At 45.4% G+C, this 19,050-nt stretch overlaps 2 protein-coding genes across 6 annotated transcripts in view; both read right to left on the reverse strand.

The window, feature by feature from the left end:
- LOC109876752 (protein unc-80 homolog) overlaps positions 1–13,883 on the reverse strand; it is a 106,818-nt gene extending 92,935 nt beyond the window's left edge. Inside the window, 7 exon segments of the mRNA XM_031813318.1 lie at positions 7,970–8,115; positions 8,536–8,600; positions 9,002–9,125; positions 9,297–9,640; positions 12,188–12,344; positions 12,887–12,935; positions 13,601–13,883. Of these exon segments, the coding sequence (XP_031669178.1) occupies positions 7,970–8,115; positions 8,536–8,600; positions 9,002–9,125; positions 9,297–9,640; positions 12,188–12,344; positions 12,887–12,935; positions 13,601–13,692 (977 nt within the window). The 5' untranslated portion in view covers positions 13,693–13,883.
- A 1,539-nt stretch (positions 13,884–15,422) lies between these two features.
- The window catches only part of LOC109876944 (microtubule-associated protein 2), a 98,258-nt gene continuing 94,630 nt past the window's right edge, over positions 15,423–19,050 (reverse strand). For all 5 annotated transcript variants that reach the window (XM_031813376.1, XM_031813373.1, XM_031813375.1 and 2 more), the window contains one exon: positions 15,423–18,966. In XM_031813376.1, the coding sequence (XP_031669236.1) occupies positions 18,751–18,966 (216 nt within the window). In that variant the 3' untranslated portion in view covers positions 15,423–18,750. The remainder of the gene's footprint in view (positions 18,967–19,050) is intronic.

Consider the following 19,050-nt stretch of genomic DNA (forward strand, 5'->3'; position numbering starts at 1 on the left):
CCAAAGAGTTCAATCTTGGTTTCATCAGACCTGAGAATCTTGTTTCTTATGGTCTGAGAGTCCTTTAGGTGGGCTGTCGTGCATTTTACTGAGCAGTGGCTTCCGTCTGACAACTCGACCATAAAGGCCTGATTGGTGGATTGCTGCAGAGGTGGTTGTCCTTTTGGAAGGTTCTCCAATCTCCACAGTGGAGCACTGGAGCTCTGCCAGAGTGACCATCAGGTTCCTGGTCACCTCCCTGACCAAGGCACTTCTCCCCGATTGCTCAGTTTGGCCAGACAGCCAGCTCTAGGAAGTCTTGTTGGTTGCAAACTTCTTCCATTTAAGAATGATGTAGGCCACTGTGTTCTTGGGGATCTTCAATGCTGCAGACATTTTTTGGTACCCTTCCCCAGATCTGTGCCTCGACACAATCCTGTCTCTACGGACAATGCCTTCAACCTCATGGCTTAGTTTTTGCTCTGACATGCACTGTCAACTGTGGGACCTTATATAGACAGGTGTCTGCCTTTCCAAATCATGTCCAATCAATTGAATTTACCACAGAGGGACTCCAATCAAGTTGTAGAAACATCTCAAGGATGATCAATGGAAACAGGATGCATGTCGCATGTGTTAAACAACAAGGCCCTGTAGCATGGGTTAAACAACAAGGCCCTGTAGCATGTGTTAAACAACAAGGCCCTGTAGCATGTGTTAAACAACAAGGCCCTGTAGCATGTGTTAAACAACAAGGCCATGTAGCTTGTGTTAAACAACAAGGCCATGTAGCTTGTGTTAAACAACAAGGCCCTGTCGCATGTGTTATACAACAAGGTCCTGTAGCATGTGCTAAACAACAAGGCCCTGTAGCATGTGTTATACAACAAGGCCCTGTAGCATGTGTTAAACAACAAGGCCCTGTAGCATGTGCTAAACAACAAGGCCATGTAGCTTGTGTTAAACAACAAGGTCCTGTAGCATGTGTTAAACAACAAGGCCCTGTAGCATGTGTTAAACAACAAGGCCATGTAGCTTGTGTTAAACAACAAGGCCCTGTAGCTTGTGTTAAACAACAAGGCCCTGTAGCATGTGTTAAACAACAAGGCCCTGTAGCTTGTGTTAAACAACAAGGCCCTGTAGCTTGTGTTAAACAACAAGGCCCTGTAGCTTGTGTTAAACAACAAGGCCATGTAGCATGTGTTAAACAACAAGGCCCTGTAGCATGTGTTAAACCACAAGGCCCTGTAGCATGTGTTAAACCACAAGGCCCTGTAGCATGTGTTAAACAACAAGGCCCTGTAGCATGTGTTAAACAACAAGGCCCTGTAGCATGTGTTAAACAACAAGGCCATGTAGCATGTGTTAAACAACAAGGCCCTGTAGCATGTGTTAAACAACAAGGCCCTGTAGCATGTGTTAAATAACAAGGTCCTGTAGCATGTGTTAAACCACAAGGCCTTGTAGCTTGTGTTAAACAACAAGGCCATGTAGCATGTGCTAAAAAACAACAAGGCCCTGTATTTTGTTAAATAAAAAGGCCCTGCAGCATTTGTTTCTGTGGAGATTTAGAGACTGGATTTTCAGCCTACGTGAGCCCACTATCAAATAAGACTTTAGCTCAGCAGCCGAGATGAAGGTCACTGGCTGGTGGCTCATATTTATTAAGTCACACTGTAGAAAAACAGTTTACAATGAAACACGAAACTAGCTTTTCTTATTGGACATGCTCAGGGAGCCCCTCCTTGTTTCAATCTATCTTGGTTACGTTTGATGCCTTATGAATACAGCCCTGGTGCATGGCAAAGGAGCCGATATACAGGGCTACACCGCACCACAACAATAGAATGAGATTTATACTGTAGTGAAAGCAGAGGGAGGGAGGAGGGAGGGAGGGTGAAGCATTTCATCTTAGCTGTACTATTAAACTGAGTCGGGTTGAGACGGTCAATACTAGAAGAATCAATGTCAGAGTACAGGATGCGGGAGCAGTATCGTGTTACACTGTCTAAACGACACACGCACACTCAAAGCTTTCGGTTGGTGTTGTGGAGAGGTTGCTGTGGCGACTGAGTGACGTACATACACCCACCCCCAGGAGAGACAATGCCCAACCTGGACTCCCTCCATTGCAGCAGGGGTTGCCATGGAAACTGCATCAGCATCGCATCACAGTGGAAAGGGGTGATTGGAGTGCATGGCAACACCGGAGCTGTACGTCAGCAGTATTAATCAGGGGAGAGAGCTTATTTAGAATCACAGCTGGAAGTCCTATAAATGTGAATCTCATGAAGAGAGATGGATCGTTTCACTCTGCTGTCACACTGCATTAAGGTGAGGATGGCTGGGAGACATCTCTCTCCTTCTCCATACCCAATATCCACATTAAATCAACCAGGGGTGGACTGGCCATATGGCATTTTGGGCAAATGCAAGATGGGCTGGTCGATTTTTAGCCCAGGGGGCCTCAAGAAAAAACATTGTCCGGTGTGTTAGAAATGACAGGGCCGATTTCTGGTCCCAGTCCGCCCCTGATGGAACCTATGATTGAATGTGTTGTATTACTGAATTCAAACACCATAGAGATCCTATTAAATTACTAGAGGGGTGATGTCATAAACCCTAAAAGTTTCAGAATGGGGTGAAAATGGCAGCCATATTGGACAGGGAGAAATCCCACCCAGTCTAATGTGAATGAATGGCAGCCATATTGGACAGGGAGAAATCCCACCCAGTCTAATGTGAATGAATGGCAGCCATATTGGACAGGGAGAAATCCCACCCAGTCTAATGTGAATGAATGGCAGCCATATTGGACAGGGAGAAATCCAACCCAGTCTAATGTGAATGAATGGCAGCCATATTGGACAGGGAGAAATCCCACCCAGTCTAATGTGAATGAATGGCAGCCATATTGGACAGGGAGAAATCCAACCCAGTCTAGTGTGAATGAATGGTAGCCATATTGGACAGGGAGAAATCCCACCCAGTCTAATGTGAATGAATGGCAGCCATATTGGACAGGGAGAAATCCAACCCAGTCTAATGTGAATGAATGGCAGCCATATTGGACAGGGAGAAATCCCACCCAGTCTAATGTGAATGAATGGCAGCCATATTGGACAGGGAGAAATCCAACCCAGTCTAATGTGAATGAATGGCAGCCATATTGGACAGGGAGAAATCCCACCCAGTCTAATGTGAATGAATGGCAGTAGAGACATAATCCTGATTTTACTGATGGAGAATAAAAGTGAAATAGGGCATGTGATATATCACAAATTGTGTAACAGAATTATTGTCAACCTAAAATATTGTTATATAATTATAAATAAATAAAATATATGTAAACAGACCATAAATGTCTAAATGTTTCCTTTCCTGGAAAGCTGAGAGTGCTGTTATATGATACAATATCAGAACTGGTTGTATTTACACTTGTAAATATCATCAACTGAATCATCAACTGATGCAGCCAGTGTGGCTGTGGATTGACTGTGTTGTTTGAATGGAATGTTGGCATATTAGCATTTAATTTGAAACATTCATGGGATCATTCCTCTAAAACTGTCTGGCTAGCTAGCTAACAAACAAACAGTGCAGATAAATTCTTCAAATTCATTATTTTACACAAACACAATATCTTATCACATCGCTAGCAAACCATGGTTGAACAACTCCCTGACCAAAATGGCTGACCTTAATCCCATCATAAGAAGGTTCATGACAATTCTAGTATTCTAATTTCTAATTCTAAGGCATACTTCAGGGATAATGTCAGAGAAGCCGATGTTTGAAGGATATATTGGCATGGGTGTTATTAGGCCCGAGACGTGACCCAGTTGTTAAGTATTTTTGTTTTGTATCTATGGACGTGAGCCAGTCATTCAATCTAAATGTTCTATTGCCATACTGACTGGCAAGGTTCTTATCCCTTGCTTGCTAGCTAAACAACTATGGCTAACTTACAGTCAGGTCAAACATTGCAGTCAGAATAACAGAAAAGTAGCTGCATTTGCATTTGTTTAAGCTGTTTTCTACTTAAATGTATTTAGATACCTTCATAAGAATGAGCTAATGATGCAAGATTTCGTCTGGCATAGAAAATGTGCTCTCTTGTCAGGACACTGTTGTTCAGGGAAGCTAGCCAACAACACAGCTTGCACATTCACTTCAAACTGAAGTTGGAAAGCCTGCAAACTAGCTGCATTTAGATTCATTTGACATTTATTTGTATATATCCATAAAAATGATGCCAGCAGATTCATGATTTCGACTAGTTGAGAAACGCTGCCTGCCTGTCTGTCTCGTCCCTACTCCCGACCCCTACATGTTCATTACTGTGAGACAGCTGGAGATGTCAGAGAGACAGACCGCAGGTTTTACACAAATCTCCGCTATTGAAAACCAATTGCTAGTCTATGCCTATTACAGTGGAGATCATGTTTATACATTGTCTGGCTGGGCTAATGAGAGAGTGGATTGCTCGGTCAGATGGAACAGAGTAAATAGGCATTTTAACGTCATAGATTTAGCTGGTGGTAACTTGCGGAATAGACACCGGCTTGAATGCTCTTTTAACCAATCAGCTTCCAGTATTAGACCAACCTGTTGTAAAACTCTTATATTCAACACTCACAGTTTTACTCTAAAATGAATTCATCATTAACTGGATGCATGCCAAATCATTTAAATCCAAATCGTTATTCTTCCCCCTAAGCGGGCACAGGTTGGGCACTGGGTCTGAGGGTCAGGTTGGGCACTGGGTCTGAGGGTCAGGTTGGGCACTGGGTCTGAGGGTCAGGTTGGGCACTGGGTCTGAGGGTCAGGTTGGGCAGTGGGTCTGAGGGTCAGGTTGGGCACTGGGTCTGAGGGTCAGGTTGGGCAGTGGGTCTGAGGGTCAGGATGGGCACTGGGTCTGAGGGTCAGGTTGGGCACTGGGTCTGAGGGTCAGGTTGGGCACTGGGTCTGAGGGTCAGGTTGGGCACTGGGTCTGAGGGTCAGGTTGGGCAGTGGGTCTGAGGGTCAGGTTGGGCAGTGGGTCTGAGGGTCAGGTTGGGCACTGGGTCTGAGGTTCAGGTTGGGCACTGGGTCTGAGGGTCAGGTTGGGCACTGGGTCTGAGGGTCAGGTTGGGCAGTGGGTCTGAGGGTCAGGTTGGGCACTGGGTCTGAGGGTCAGGTTGGGCACTGGGTCTGAGGGTCAGGTTGGGCAGTGGGTCTGAGGGTCAGTTTGGGCAATGGGTCTGAGGGTCAGGTTGGGCACTGGGTCTGAGGGTCAGGTTGGGCACTGGGTCTGAGGGTCAGGTTGGGCACTGGGTCTGAGGGTCAGGTTGGGCAGTGGGTCTGAGGGTTAGGTTGGGCACTGGGTCTGAGGGTCAGGTTGGGCACTAGGTCTGAGGGTCAGGTTGGGCAGTGGGTCTGAGGGTCAGGTTGGGCAGTGGGTCTGAGGGTCAGGTTGGGCAGTGGGTCTGAGGGTCAAATTGGGCAGTGGGTCTGAGGGTCAGGTTGGGCAGTGGGTCTGAGGGTCAAATTGGGCACTGGGTCTGAGGGGCAGCATGGGCAGCATGGGCAGTGGGTATGAGGGTCAGGTTGGGCAGTGGGCAGATCGATGTCTATCCATTATGTGCCTGCCTGATGCTCTGGGCCAAGGTACAGAGTTGGAGACTGGAAGTGCCAGCATTAGACACACACACACACACACACACACACTGGCAGTGCCAGCATCAGACATGCACACATGCACTGGCAGTGCCAGCATTATACATGCACCATGTTAGTTTAGCATCAATACCCTGGGTAAAGTGTCTCATTGGTAAGAGCAGGCAGACAGGGAGAGACAGATCTGTTTCAGTCTCTGTCTATATCTGGTGTCTGCCTGGGAGGCTGAGAGGAACAAGTTGTAACTCATTATACTGATCATAATACACAAGGGATGGAGTGGAACCTCTGAATGAGCGCTCGGGTGTGTGTGTGTGTGTGTGTGTGTGTGTGTGTGTGTGTGTGTGTGTGTGTGTGTGTGTGTGTGTGTGTGTGTGTGTGTGTGTGTGTGTGACTGAGCCATACTAAGCTATGAGGAACAGGTGATGCTGCAGGCTACAGTATATAACATGAAACTAGATGAATGCAGCCAGTTTGTTCCTTCTAGACTGCTATAAGGTCAACGTGTACTAGTCCTGTATAATAGTAATGTTACAGTCAGTCAGGCTACTATACTGGACAGCAATGCCTTCACCTTCATACAACATCATATACATGCGACATGACAGTTCCATTAAAGGGGCAATCTGGGATTCAAACAACAAATACAGTGGCAAGAAAAAGTATGTGAACCCTTCGGAATTATTTTCTGCAGAAATTGGTCATAAAATCAGATCTGATCTTCATCTAAGTCACAACAACAGACAAACACAGTCTGCTTAAACTAATAACATATAACTTATTGTATTTTTCTTGTCTATATTGAATACATAATTTAAACATTCACAGTGTAGGTTGGAAAAAGTATGTGAACACCCAGGCTAATGACGTCTCCAAAGGCTCATTGGAGTCAGGAGTCAACTAACCTGGAGTCCAATCAATGAGTCGAGATTGGAGATGTCGGTTAGAGCTGCCCTGCCCCATAAAAAACACTCACAAAATTTGAGTTTGCAATTCACAAGAAGCATTGCCTGATGTGAACCATGCCTTGAACAAAATAGATCTCAGAAGACCCAGGATTAAGAATTGTTGACTTGTATAAAGCTGGAAAGGGTTACAAAAGTATCTCTAAAAGCCTTGATGTTCATCAGTCCGCGTTATGACAGATTGTCTATAAATGGAGAAAGTTCATCACTGTTGCTACTCTCCCTAGGAGTGGCCGTCCTGCAAAGATGACTGCAGGAGTACAGAGCAGAATGCTCAATGAGGTTAAGAAGAATGCTAGAGTGTCAGCTAAAGACAAAGAAATCTCTGGAACACGTTAACATCTCTGTTGACGGGTCGACAAAACATAAAACACTAAACAAGAATGATGTTCATGGGAGGACGGATGAAGACACTGCTGTTCAAAAAGAACTGCATGTCTGAAGTTCGTAAAATAGCATCTGGATGTTCCACAGCGCTACTGGCAAAATATTCTGTGGACAGATGAAACTAAAGTTATGTTGTTTGGAAGGAACACACAACACTATGTGTGGAGAAAAAAAGGCAAAGCACACCAACATCAAAACCTCATCCCAACTGTAAAGTATGGTGGAGGGAGCATCATGGTTTGGAGCTGCTTTTCTGCCTCAGGGCCTAGACAGCTTGCTATCATCAAGTTTATCAAGACATTTTGCAGGAGAATGAAAGGCTATCTGTCTGTCAATTGAAGCTCAACAGAAGTTGGGTGATGCAACAGGACAACGACCCAAAACACAGAAGTAAATCAACAACAGAATGGCTTCAACAAAAGAAAATAGGCCTTCTGGAGAGGCCCAGTCGGAGTCCTGAACCTCAACCCAATTTGAGATTCTGTGGCATGACCTCAAGAGAGCGGTTCACACCAGACATCCCAAGAATATTGCTGAACTGAAACAGTTTTGTAAAGAGGAATGGTCCAAAATTCCTCCTGACCGTTGTGCAGGTCCGATCTGCAACTACAGAAAACGTTTGGTTGAGGTTATTGCTGCCAAAGGAGGGCCAAGCAGTTATTAAAACCAAGGTTCACATACTTCTCCCACCCTGCACTGTGAATGTTTACATGGTGTGTTCAATAAGACATGAAAGCGTATCATTGTTTGTGTGTTATTCATTTAAACAGACTGTCTATTATTGTGACTTAGATGAAGATCAGATCCCATTGTATGACCAGTTTATGTAGAGGTCCAGGTAATTCCAAAGGGTTCACATTCATGTCTTGCCACTGTATCTGTACCAATCCCTTTAATGTCTCCTTACTGTTCACATTTTCCATGTATCATATGTCGCGTGTGTGTGTTTTGTATGAACTGCACAGATCATAACGGCTTACTTCTTCTTGGCGATCCCTTTGTCGAGTGGAGCCTGTCGCGTTGACGGCCCACCTCTTTCTACTGAGTTGCCGCGGCGACAGCTCTGCTCTCCAGCCCCGGGGGAGGATGAATCTGATTGGGCCGTTTCACAGACCACCTGGAAGCCCTGCAGACAGAGCAAATAAGAGTCTGTCAGTCAAGAGGCTTCTAGTCTATTCTAATCAGATGCTACGCACACACACACACACACACACACACACACACACACACACAGATCATACCAGCAAGGGAACCTTTATTTAACTAGGCAAGTCATTTAAGAATAAATGATTATTTACAATGACGGCCTACCCCGGCCAACACTGAGCCAATTGTGCGCCGTCCTATGGGACTTCCAATCATGGCTGGATGTGATACAGCCTGGATTCGAACCAGAGACTGTAGTGACACCTCTTGCACTGAGATGCAGTGCCTTAGACCTCTGCGCCACTCGGGAGTGATAACAATATTAGCAGAGGCCCTGGGGGGGAGGGGGGGCTGGAAGAGGGGTACAGCTGTCTCACTGCTGCCTGAGACGAACACTCACCATGGGGCCTTGGTTTCTGGACCCACAGGGGCTACACTGGTTGTTCACCGGGGAGTTCCTCTTGGCTGTTGACAAAACAGGTGGTAGCTTACAGAATAGAATCTAACAGAATATAATCTAACAGAATAGAATCGAATAGAATAGAATCTAACAGAATAGAATCTAATAGAATAGAATAGAATAGAATGCACTCTTAGTAAAAAGGATTCCAAAAGGGTTCTTTGGCTGTCCCCATAAGAGGTCCTTTTGAAGAACCATTTTCGGTTCCAGGAACCCTCTATGGACAGGGCAGAAGATCCCTTTTAGGGTCTAGACTCTATGTAGAATAGACTAAAATATCACTTTTGTTACTATGGTATTTGGTTTGGATATTACTAATGTCTCATGTAAAACAGCAGAGTAGAACTCATATGATTCCATAGAGTCAGTACTACATGCTTTCTTTGGTGTCCTCTGGGTGTCTCACCTGTCACAATGTTCCTCACAGGCTTGATGAGGGCAGAGAAGGCGGGGACGTCAGGTTGCCGGTGCTCCCACATTGGCTGCCATATGATGAGACCACTGGCCAATCGGAAAGTCAGATCAGACTCCTAGACAACACAGCGAAAAAGTTTACAGACACACACAGACACACAGACACACACAGACACACAAACACAGACACACACCACAGCATTCCCAGAGCCATGTAACACAACCGCAGCATCTATCCACACAGATCAATAGGCGGTAGTCCAGCAGGAAGGATGAATCAGAGGTACCTTGATGCGGTGAATGAGGGGAGCAAAGAGGAAGACAAACAGCTCCACAGTGGCCATGCTCTTGTGGAAGAGCTTGGTGCGGGCGTGCTCATCCTCCTCCAGGGACCCGCTACAGCGTGGCGCTCCTGACCCAGAACCGGTGCCTGATCCTGGGCCACCTCTGGCTGGCGGGGAACCCTGGTTCCCAATCCCCATTGGCTGGAGGAAGGCTGAGCTGCTGCTGCCCCCCGACCATCCGTGGCCCAGGCTGGGCTCCTGGTTGCACTCCTGGGCCGCCTCCAGTAGCATCCAGTGGAGGGTATGGAGCAGCTTGGTCTCCGCCACGCCCAGCTTGTCCTGGTGACCTGGGGTTAGAGGGGGGTTAGGGGTGAGGGGTCAGAGCAGGGGTGCCAAACATATGGCCTGTTCAATGCGGCCCACTGGTGGTTTGATCACAGAGGCCCTAAACCCAGAGGCCCAACATTGCAATACTTCCGGGAATGCTTTGTGGAGCACAGAATCTGCTTAATTACTTAATAAAACCAAATCGAAACCGTGTAGAAATTATAATGGTCCGACATTTACAGTCTCTTCACTCTGTCCAGCTTGATAACAGTCATTTATAGTCTCTTCACTCTGTCCAGCTTGATAACAGTCATTTACAGTCTCTTCACTCTGTCCAGCTTGATAACAGTCATTTACAGTCTCTTCACTCTGTCCAGCTTGATAACAGTCATCTATAGTCTCTTCACTCTGTCCAGCTTGATAACAGTCATTTATAGTCTATTCACTCTGTCCAGCTTGATAACAGTCATCTACAGTCTCTTCACTCTGTCCAGCTTGATAACAGTCATTTACAGTCTCTTCACTCTGTCCAGCTTGATAACAGTCATTTACAGTCTCTTCACACTGTCCAGCCTGATAACAGTTATCGATACGAAAGCTAGACAGTTAGGGAGCATCGAAATTTCAAAAAGTAATGGATAGAGGACAAATTTTGGCCATTAAGTGTGGCCCGCGGGGCAAAATAAGTTTGACACCCCTGGGTCAGAGATTAGTGTTTGATTGGTGTGATGGGATGCATGGGTGTGTGTGGTGGGAGGGGGGGTGCATTACTGTATTCATGTCTGTGTGTGTATGTCTGAGTGTGTGTGAATTACTGTATTCATGTCTGTATTACTGTATGCGTGTCTGTGTGTGAATTACTGTATGCATGTCTGTGTATGCATGTCTGTGTATGTATGTCTGTGTGTGTGAATTACTGTATTCGTGTCTGTATTACTGTATGCGTGTCTGTATTACTGTATGCGTGTCTGTATTACTGTATGCGTGTCTGTGTGTGAATTACTGTATGCATGTCTGTGTATGCATGTCTGTGTATGTATGTCTGTGTGTCTGTATTACTGTATTCGTGTCTGTATTACTGTATGCGTGTCTGTATTACTGTATGCGTGTCTGTATTACTGCATGTGTGTCTGTATTACTGTATGTGTGTCTGTATGTGTGTCTGTATTACTGTATGCGTGTCTGTATTACTGTATGCGTGTCTGTATTACTGTATGTGTGTCTGTATTACTGTATGTGTGTCTGTATGTGTGTCTGTATTACTGTATGCGTGTCTGTATTACTGTATGCGTGTCTGTATTACTGCATGTGTGTCTGTATTACTGTATTACTGTATGTGTGTCTGTATGTGTGTCTGTATTACTGTATGTGTGTCTGTATTACTGTATGCGTGTCTGTATTACTGTATGTGTGTCTGTATGTGTGTCTGTATTACTGTATGTGTGTCTGTATGTGTGTCTGTATTACTGTATGTGTGTCTGTATGTGTGTCTGTATTACTGTATGTGTGTCTGTATGTGTGTCTGTATTACTGTATGTGTGTCTGTATGTGTGTCTGTATTACTGTATGTGTGTCTGTATGTGTGTCTGTATTACTGTATGTGTGTCTGTATGTGTGTCTGTATTACTGTATGTGTGTCTGTATGTGTGTCTGTATTACTGTATGTGTGTCTGTATTACTGTATGTGTGTCTGTATTACTGTATGTGTGTCTGTATTACTGTATGTGTGTCTGTATGTGTGTCTGTATTACTGTATGTGTGTCTGTATGTGTGTCTGTATTACTGTATGTGTGTCTGTATGTGTGTCTGTATTACTGTATGTGTGTCTGTATGTGTGTCTGTATTACTGTATGTGTGTCTGTATGTGTGTCTGTATTACTGTATGTGTGTCTGTATTACTGTATGTGTGTCTGTATTACTGTATTCATGTCTGTATTACTGTATGTGTGTCTGTATGCGTGTCTGTATTACTGTATTTTTTTAAAAATTCCTTTATTTAACTAGGCAAGTCTGTTAAGAACAAATTCTTATTTTCAATGGAGGCCTAGGAACAGTGGGTTAACTGCCTGTTCAGGGGCAGAACGACAGATTTGTACCTTGTCAGCTCGGGGATTCGAACTTGCAACCTTTCGGTTACTAGTCCAACGCTCTAACCACTAGGCTACCCTGCCACCCGTATGCGTGTCTGTATTACTGTATTCATGTCTGTATTACTGTATGTGTGTCTGTAATACTGTATGCGTGTCTCTATTACTGTATTCATGTCTGTATTGCTGTATGTGTGTCTGTATTACTGTATGCGTGTCTGTATTACTGTATGTGTGTCTGTATTACTGTATGCGTGTCTGTATTACTGTATTCGTGTCTGTATTACTGTATGCGTGTCTGTATTACTGTATTCCTGTCTGTATTACTGTATTCCTGTCTGTATTCCTGTCTGTTACTGTATGCGTGTCTGTATTACTGTATGTGTGTCTGTATTACTGTATTCATGTCTGTATTACTGTATGTGTGTCTGTGTGCGTGCCTGTGCATGCATGTGTGTGTCTGCGTCCATGTGTGTTTACCCAGCTTGTTCCTGTTAGAGAGCAGGATGGCGGTGCTGTGGAGCACGTGGGGCAGGGCGGCCTGGACCAGCTCCCAGCGAGAGATGCTCTGGATGGCCTCCGACAGCACCGGGGAGAGACCGTGGAGCTTGTTTTCCACCAGCACCCGCTCAAAGGACTAGGAGAGAGACACAGTGGCCCGTATTCATTAAATGTCTCAGAGTAGGAGTGCTGATCTGGGATCAGGTCCCCCTGTCCATGTAATCCTATTTGTTATTATGTAAAAGGTCAACCTGATTCTAGATCAGCACTCCTACTTGGAGATGCTTCATGAACATGGGCCAGTGATGTCTCTGAGCCAGAAACTGAAGGGCCATTGAGTGCCAGTGGATGTGGCCCATATGTGTCCTCAAGCAAAGTAATATGGCTTGGGGAAAGCAGCAAGCCTGAGTTATTGCCCAATTTACTCTATGGTCATACACTCAAAGACGTGTTATTACAATGTATAGATTAATTATACAGACGAGTTTGAACTAGCTACAATTCATAGTAATAACAGTTTAAACACACGGACAAGGTACAGAATAGAACAGATCAAACTCCAATCCGCTAAATGCAACTGGAAAATGCTCCCCTAATTCGCCGGTGCGGTGAGGCCGCGGGAGAAGCAGAGCGATGATTCATTCTAATCATAACTATTCCATTAAGAAAATGGCTTACCACACAAGATGCCTCATATTGTTTCCCCAACTTCGGCCTCAGAAACGCGCTGCAATCATGAAAACATTGGAGCGTGTTTAATTTTCATTACATTATTGATTGAACATAATATCATTAGCTACATAGGGTAAATTGAATAGGCTGTGACGCAAATGTTGGAGCTAGACCGCCAAAACGTCTTCGTGCAAGCGGCCAGTGGGATCATCCAAATGATAAAATATGATCGCTTATACCGCTCATAGCCTAGCCCTACTTCTAGAAATAACAGTGAACATATGTATACATGTCAGATGGCTCCAGCCGTAGGTTATAGCGGATGCATGATAAGGCAATCACCTTCACCTTATCCCAACCATGTCTACAGGTGTGACATCTTAGCCTGCCCCCCCCCCCCCCCTCCTCCTCCTCTAGAACGAGAACTAGCTGTTTTTCTCCGGGTTTTTTCTTTTCATTTTGTTGTATGTATGGATGTATTGAATAGGCTACAATAGCCTAACCAAATGAACTGACGCATAGCCTGATATGACAACCCTGTCAACGGGTGTATAATGAGTCAAATGATTGACACTCACATAAAAACCTTCTATACAGATGTAACACATATTTTAATTTACAACCTAAGGGAGCGAGTTAGCTTGGTTGACATATAATCTCACCCCCGTATATTCTGAGCAGAGGCAAACACCTGTTATCAATGACTGTCACGACACTAACCTGGTCTGCCTCCACAAGAAGGTCTGGATCGGGAACGGTATACCCTTGCCGCACTCCGTGTCGGTCTCATCCAGGCTTTTCCGCTTCACCATCTTGTCGACTTGTCGCGGTCCAGACGTAGCTGGGTCCGGTCGTCCCAGGTGATGTGATGCCTCACGACATGATTCCGTTCGGCTTGTGTAAAATGGCTGCAAATGTCGGCGGTGTTAGAGGTAACAGAGCGAGATCTATATGGTTTCAGCACCTCCTTCGGAGCAGCGGCAGCGGGGAACGGCAGAGTGATCCATCACTCTGGGGGGGGGGGGGGGGGGGGGGGGGGGGGGGTGGGCTGTTAAAACGCAATACGACTACTAGGAAGTAAGAACAGATGCCTTCCTTACCAACATAAGTATGACCGGGTCGGCTACTGGGAACAGTAGGCTAGACGACGAGAAAAAACACCAATATAAAAGCAGAATCGGTTTACAGACAACATGCGGCACATTCAGGCTGGAGTATTTCTCCACACATAGTTAATATATCCCCATATGAATAACATATGAATAACAACAGGTTGTTTAATTACCTTGAAATAAAACCCCTGTCTTGATTACATTAACATTTCATGATATGACACGTCACTTAAGGGGAATAAAATAACCCACAAATACCTTCTAGTGATATTCACACAATTACGATTATTGTTCGGCTGTACAGCTATTAAACGTGTTATCTAAAAAAAAACACATGACAGTGTTCTGTTCTGATGGGCACAACCTGTTGTTCAGATGGGCCCAAATACATCCGTTGCATGCAGTTAGCCTTCCCAAATTACATCACCTAAAATGACTCCATGAATTACCCTTCACATAATCTCTTCCCTGTCGCTCTCTCGCTTTCTCACTATCTCTCTCTGTCATTCTGTCATTCTCTCTGTCACACCCTGGCCATAGAGAGGCTTTTATTCTCTATTTTGGTTAGGCCAGGGTGTGACTAGGGTGGGCATTCTAGTTTCTTTATTTCTATGTTTTCTGTTTCTATGTTTTGGCCGGGTATGGTTCTCAATCAGCGACAGCTGTCTATCGTTGTCTCTGATTGGGAATCATACTTAGGCAGCCTTTTTTCCTTTGTATTTTGTGGGTAGTTATCTTTGTTGGTGGCACTATAGCCAAAGTCGTTTCTATGTTTTCTATGTGGGTAGTTATCTTTGTTGGTGGCACTATAGCCAAAGTCGTTTCTATGTTTTCTATGTGGGTAGTTATCTTTGTTGGTGGCACTATAGCCAAAGTCGTTTCTATGTTTTCTATGTGGGTAGTTATCTTTGTTGGTGGCACTATAGCCAAAGTCGTTTCTATGTTTTCTATGTGGGTAGTTATCTTTGTTGGTGGCACTATAGCCAAAGTCGTTTCTATGTTTTCTATGTGGGTAGTTATCTTTGTTGGTGGCACTATAGCCAAAGTCGTTTCTATGTTTTCTATGTGGGTAGTTATCTTTGTTGGTGGCACTATAGCCAAAGTCGTTTCTATGTTTTCTATGTGGGTAGTTATCTTTGTTGGTGGCACTATAGCCAAAGTCGTTTCTATGTTTTCTATGTGGGTAGTTATCTTTGTTGGTGGCACTATAGCCAAAGTCGTTTCTTTGTTTCTTGTTTCGTTGGCGACATTTACATAAATAAAGGAAAATGTTCGCTGCACCTCGGTCGGTCAATTCCACGATGACGCCCGTGACACTCAGTAGCATGCAATCTAGCACTCACAGTCCCAATAACGTAATGCAGACACATTTGTGACATTTTAAAAACAGCTCATTATATTTGGGAAATTCAGGAAATGTTTCAAACGAATGTATTTAGTTCATTTGATTATTTTATTCCTGTTATTATTATGTAGGAGTGTTTGGTCAACAGCATTGTTTCAAACATTGTAAAGTGTGCACATCTACATGGTCTCTTTAAATACACTTAAAACAGGCAAAGTGTTGTGGGAAGGGGTTTGAGAAAAACACTGAAGGGTAACCAACATCTGGAAATTGGGGGTGGGAGGGAGGGAATCACAAATGGTGACAGATAAAAGTAAGCTAGAACATTTTTATCAAACACGTACAAGTTGAGAATGACTTCCTTTTCCTTCCACTACGTCCCTTCATTACTTTAACCTTCTTTCCTCAGAAAGTCCCGTCCGTACGATCCGACTGGGACATTTTCACAGTGTTCAACCATAGCTGCTATTTTTCATGGAATGTTGATTTAAATATAAAGCTTCAGACACTTTCTGCGTAGTTACACAAGCGACTGCAGGCCCTTAGCTCATTCAAGGTCCATGTTCTTGCTACTCTAAACGTAGGAGAAAGGCTTATTGGAAGCAAACGTATTAGTCTAAGGCTGGTACAAAGCGGTTATAGACTGTGTTCACTGACTAGACACAGTATAGTCCCTAGCTACAGTGTTCACTCTCTAGATCTTTTATGTCTATAACTCGGTGCTATTAGGTCACTCACTGGCTTTTGTCACGTCAGCATAACAGCGACTGTTTGGTGAAAATCACAGAGCTACTGTATGTAAATGAATGCTCACATCACTGAAGCAGAAAAGCAGCCTGATGGCTCGTGGAAGAGGTCTATTGGAAAGCGAGGGTTCATAGCATTGTAACTTGACATGACAGCATGTGCCAAGCTCGTTCAGCCACCGTGACATCAACACTACCATTTGCACTATTAATGAGATAAAACAAACTCAACAAAACCACATTTTGTCCAATAATTCAGCAAATGACATCATGAAGTCATATAGTCACATTACTAAAACAAAATCAAGTCTAATAGTAAACATCCCATTTTCTGAATTGAAACAAGCTTGTCTGAACAGCCATTTCTTACCGTTACAGTTGTAACATTTTGCATTGTATTGAATTGTGTTGTGTTGTGTTGTAGATGAATTGTTGTTCACAAACGTAACAGCCTCCTGTCTACGAGACACATACAGGACCTGGGATACTGGAACAGATACACTGCATGAACAAAAGTATGTGGACAGCGGCTCATCAAACATCTCATTCCAAAATCATGGGCATTAACCTATTTTTTAAATGTTCACATAAAATGACATACCCAAATCTAGATTTGTTCCCCCCTTTGCCGCTATAACAGCCATCCACTCTTCTGAGAAGGCTTTCCACTAGATGTTGGTACATTGCTGCGGGGGCTTTCTTTCATTAAGCCAAGAGCATTAGTGAGGCCGGGCACTGATGTTGGGTGATTAGGCCTGGCTCGCAGTTGGCGTTCCAATTCATCCCAAAGGTGTTCGACAGGGTTGAAGTCAGGGCTCTGTGCAGACCAGTCAAGTTCTTCCACACCGATCTCAACAAACTATTTCTGTATGGACCTCGCTTTGTGCACAGGGGCATTGTCATGCTGAAACGGGAAAGGGACTTCCCCAAACTGTTGCCACAAAGTTGGACACAGAATCGTCAAGAATGTCATTGTATGCTGTAGTGTTATGATTTCCCTTCACTGAAACTAAGGGGCCTAGCCCGAACCATGAAAAACAGCCCCAGACCATTATTCCTCCTCCACCAAACTTTACAGCTGGCACTATGCATTGGGGAAGGTAGCGTTCTCCTGGCATCTGCCAAACCCAGATACTCCCGTTGGACTGCCATATGGTGAAGCGTGATTCATCACTCCAGAGAACGTATTTCCACTGCTCCAGAGTCCAATGGCAGCGAGCATTACACCACTCCAGCAGACTCTTGGCATTGTACATGGTGATCGTAGGCTTGTGTGCGGTTGCTCGGCCATGGAAACCCATTTCATGAAGCCCCCGACGAACAGTTCTTGTGCTGAAGTTGCTCCTAGAGAAAGTTTGGAACTCAGTAGTGAGTGTTGCAACCGAGGACAGACGATTTTTACACACTATGCTCTTCAGCACTTGGTGGTCCCGTTCTGTGCGCTTGTGTGGTCTGCCACTTCGCGACTGAGACGTTGTTGCTCCTAGACGTTTCCACTTTACAATAACAGCGCTTACAATTGCCCGGGGCAGCTCTGGCAGGGCAGAAATTTGACAAACTGACTTGTTGGAAAGGTGGCATCCTATGACGGTGCCATGTTATAAGCCACTAAGCTCTTCAGTAAGGCCATTCTACTGCCAATGTTTGTCTATGGAGATTGCATGGCTGTGTGCTCAATTTTATACACCTGTCAACAACGGGTGTGGCTGAAATAGCCGAATCCACTAACTTGAAGGGGTGTCCACATACTTTTGTATATATAGTGTATGTTGGGAATGAAACCAGGCTGGACCGCTTAATATCCTAGGCCAAATGGAATGTCTTTGAGATCATTGCCACACAATAAGAATCACTGTAAAGTCTTAGATAACCGATAATACCCTATCAACACTATCCCTGTACCTGTTTCAATGCCTTAGCTAGCTAGCACACTGGCCATCTACAGTAATGTCCCAAAGAAAGTTCAACATGTAATGAAAAGAAGCCAAAAGAACAACACAACACACCCTAGCAGAGTCAAGCACATCCCTTAGAACAGAAAGAAGAAGAACAAACATCCTAGAGTCAGTCATTAAAATCCCCCTGGTGGTGGTAGTTTAAATAGCATGTTTTCCTATGGAGGAGCGAGAGGGGGAGTGGAATGATGGAAGACGGACTCTGATACTCTGATCACAGTCATCTGGTTTCTTATCTTGGGGGATGACGGCGAAGGGTTGTTGCAGTGGAGGGCCGACGGAGAAATGTTGAAGGGGGATGTTAAGACCAGGAGGTCCAAGGGATCCAGGAGGTCCGGGGGGCGATGGAGGACCAGGAACCAGGGGGAGATGGAGGACCAGGAACCAGGGGGAGATGGAGGACCAGGAACCAGGGGGCGATGGAGGACCAGGAACCAGGGGGAGATGGAGGACCAGGAACCAGGGGGAGATGGAGGACCAGGAACCAGGGGGAGATGGAGGACCAGGAACCAGGGGGAGATGGAGGACCAGGAACCAGGGGGAGATGGAGGACCAGGAACCAGGGGGCGATGGAGGACCAGGAACCAGGGGGAGGTGGAGGACCAGGAACCAGGGGGAGATGGAGGACCAGGAACCAGGGGGAGATGGAGGACCAGGAACCAGGGGGTGATGGAGGACCAGGAACCAGGGGGCGATGGAGGAGGCAGGAGGCTCATAAGCCTTGCTTGGCCAGGGCCATGGTGACGTCCTGGGCCAGTGTGGACAGCTGGGGGCAGTCCAGGAGGTTGAGGCTGCCCGTGGATGACACGTTGCTGAGACGGTGGGGGGATGTACCCCCGGTGCCACCTGGGGACAGGGTGATAACGTCTGCTCCGTGGTCCACGCGAGCCTTGGCCGTGTCACGGAACGTCAGCTTGTGGCTCTCGATCTGAGAAAGAGACAGAGAGGGGGGGGGGGGGGGGGGGTTAACCATGGCCCATGTTGGAATTAAACCCACAACCCTGCTGTTGCC

The sequence above is a fragment of the Oncorhynchus kisutch genome, unplaced genomic scaffold (assembly GCF_002021735.2).
Source record: "Oncorhynchus kisutch isolate 150728-3 unplaced genomic scaffold, Okis_V2 Okis05a-Okis16b_hom, whole genome shotgun sequence".
In the NCBI taxonomy this organism is placed as follows: domain Eukaryota; kingdom Metazoa; phylum Chordata; class Actinopteri; order Salmoniformes; family Salmonidae; genus Oncorhynchus; species Oncorhynchus kisutch.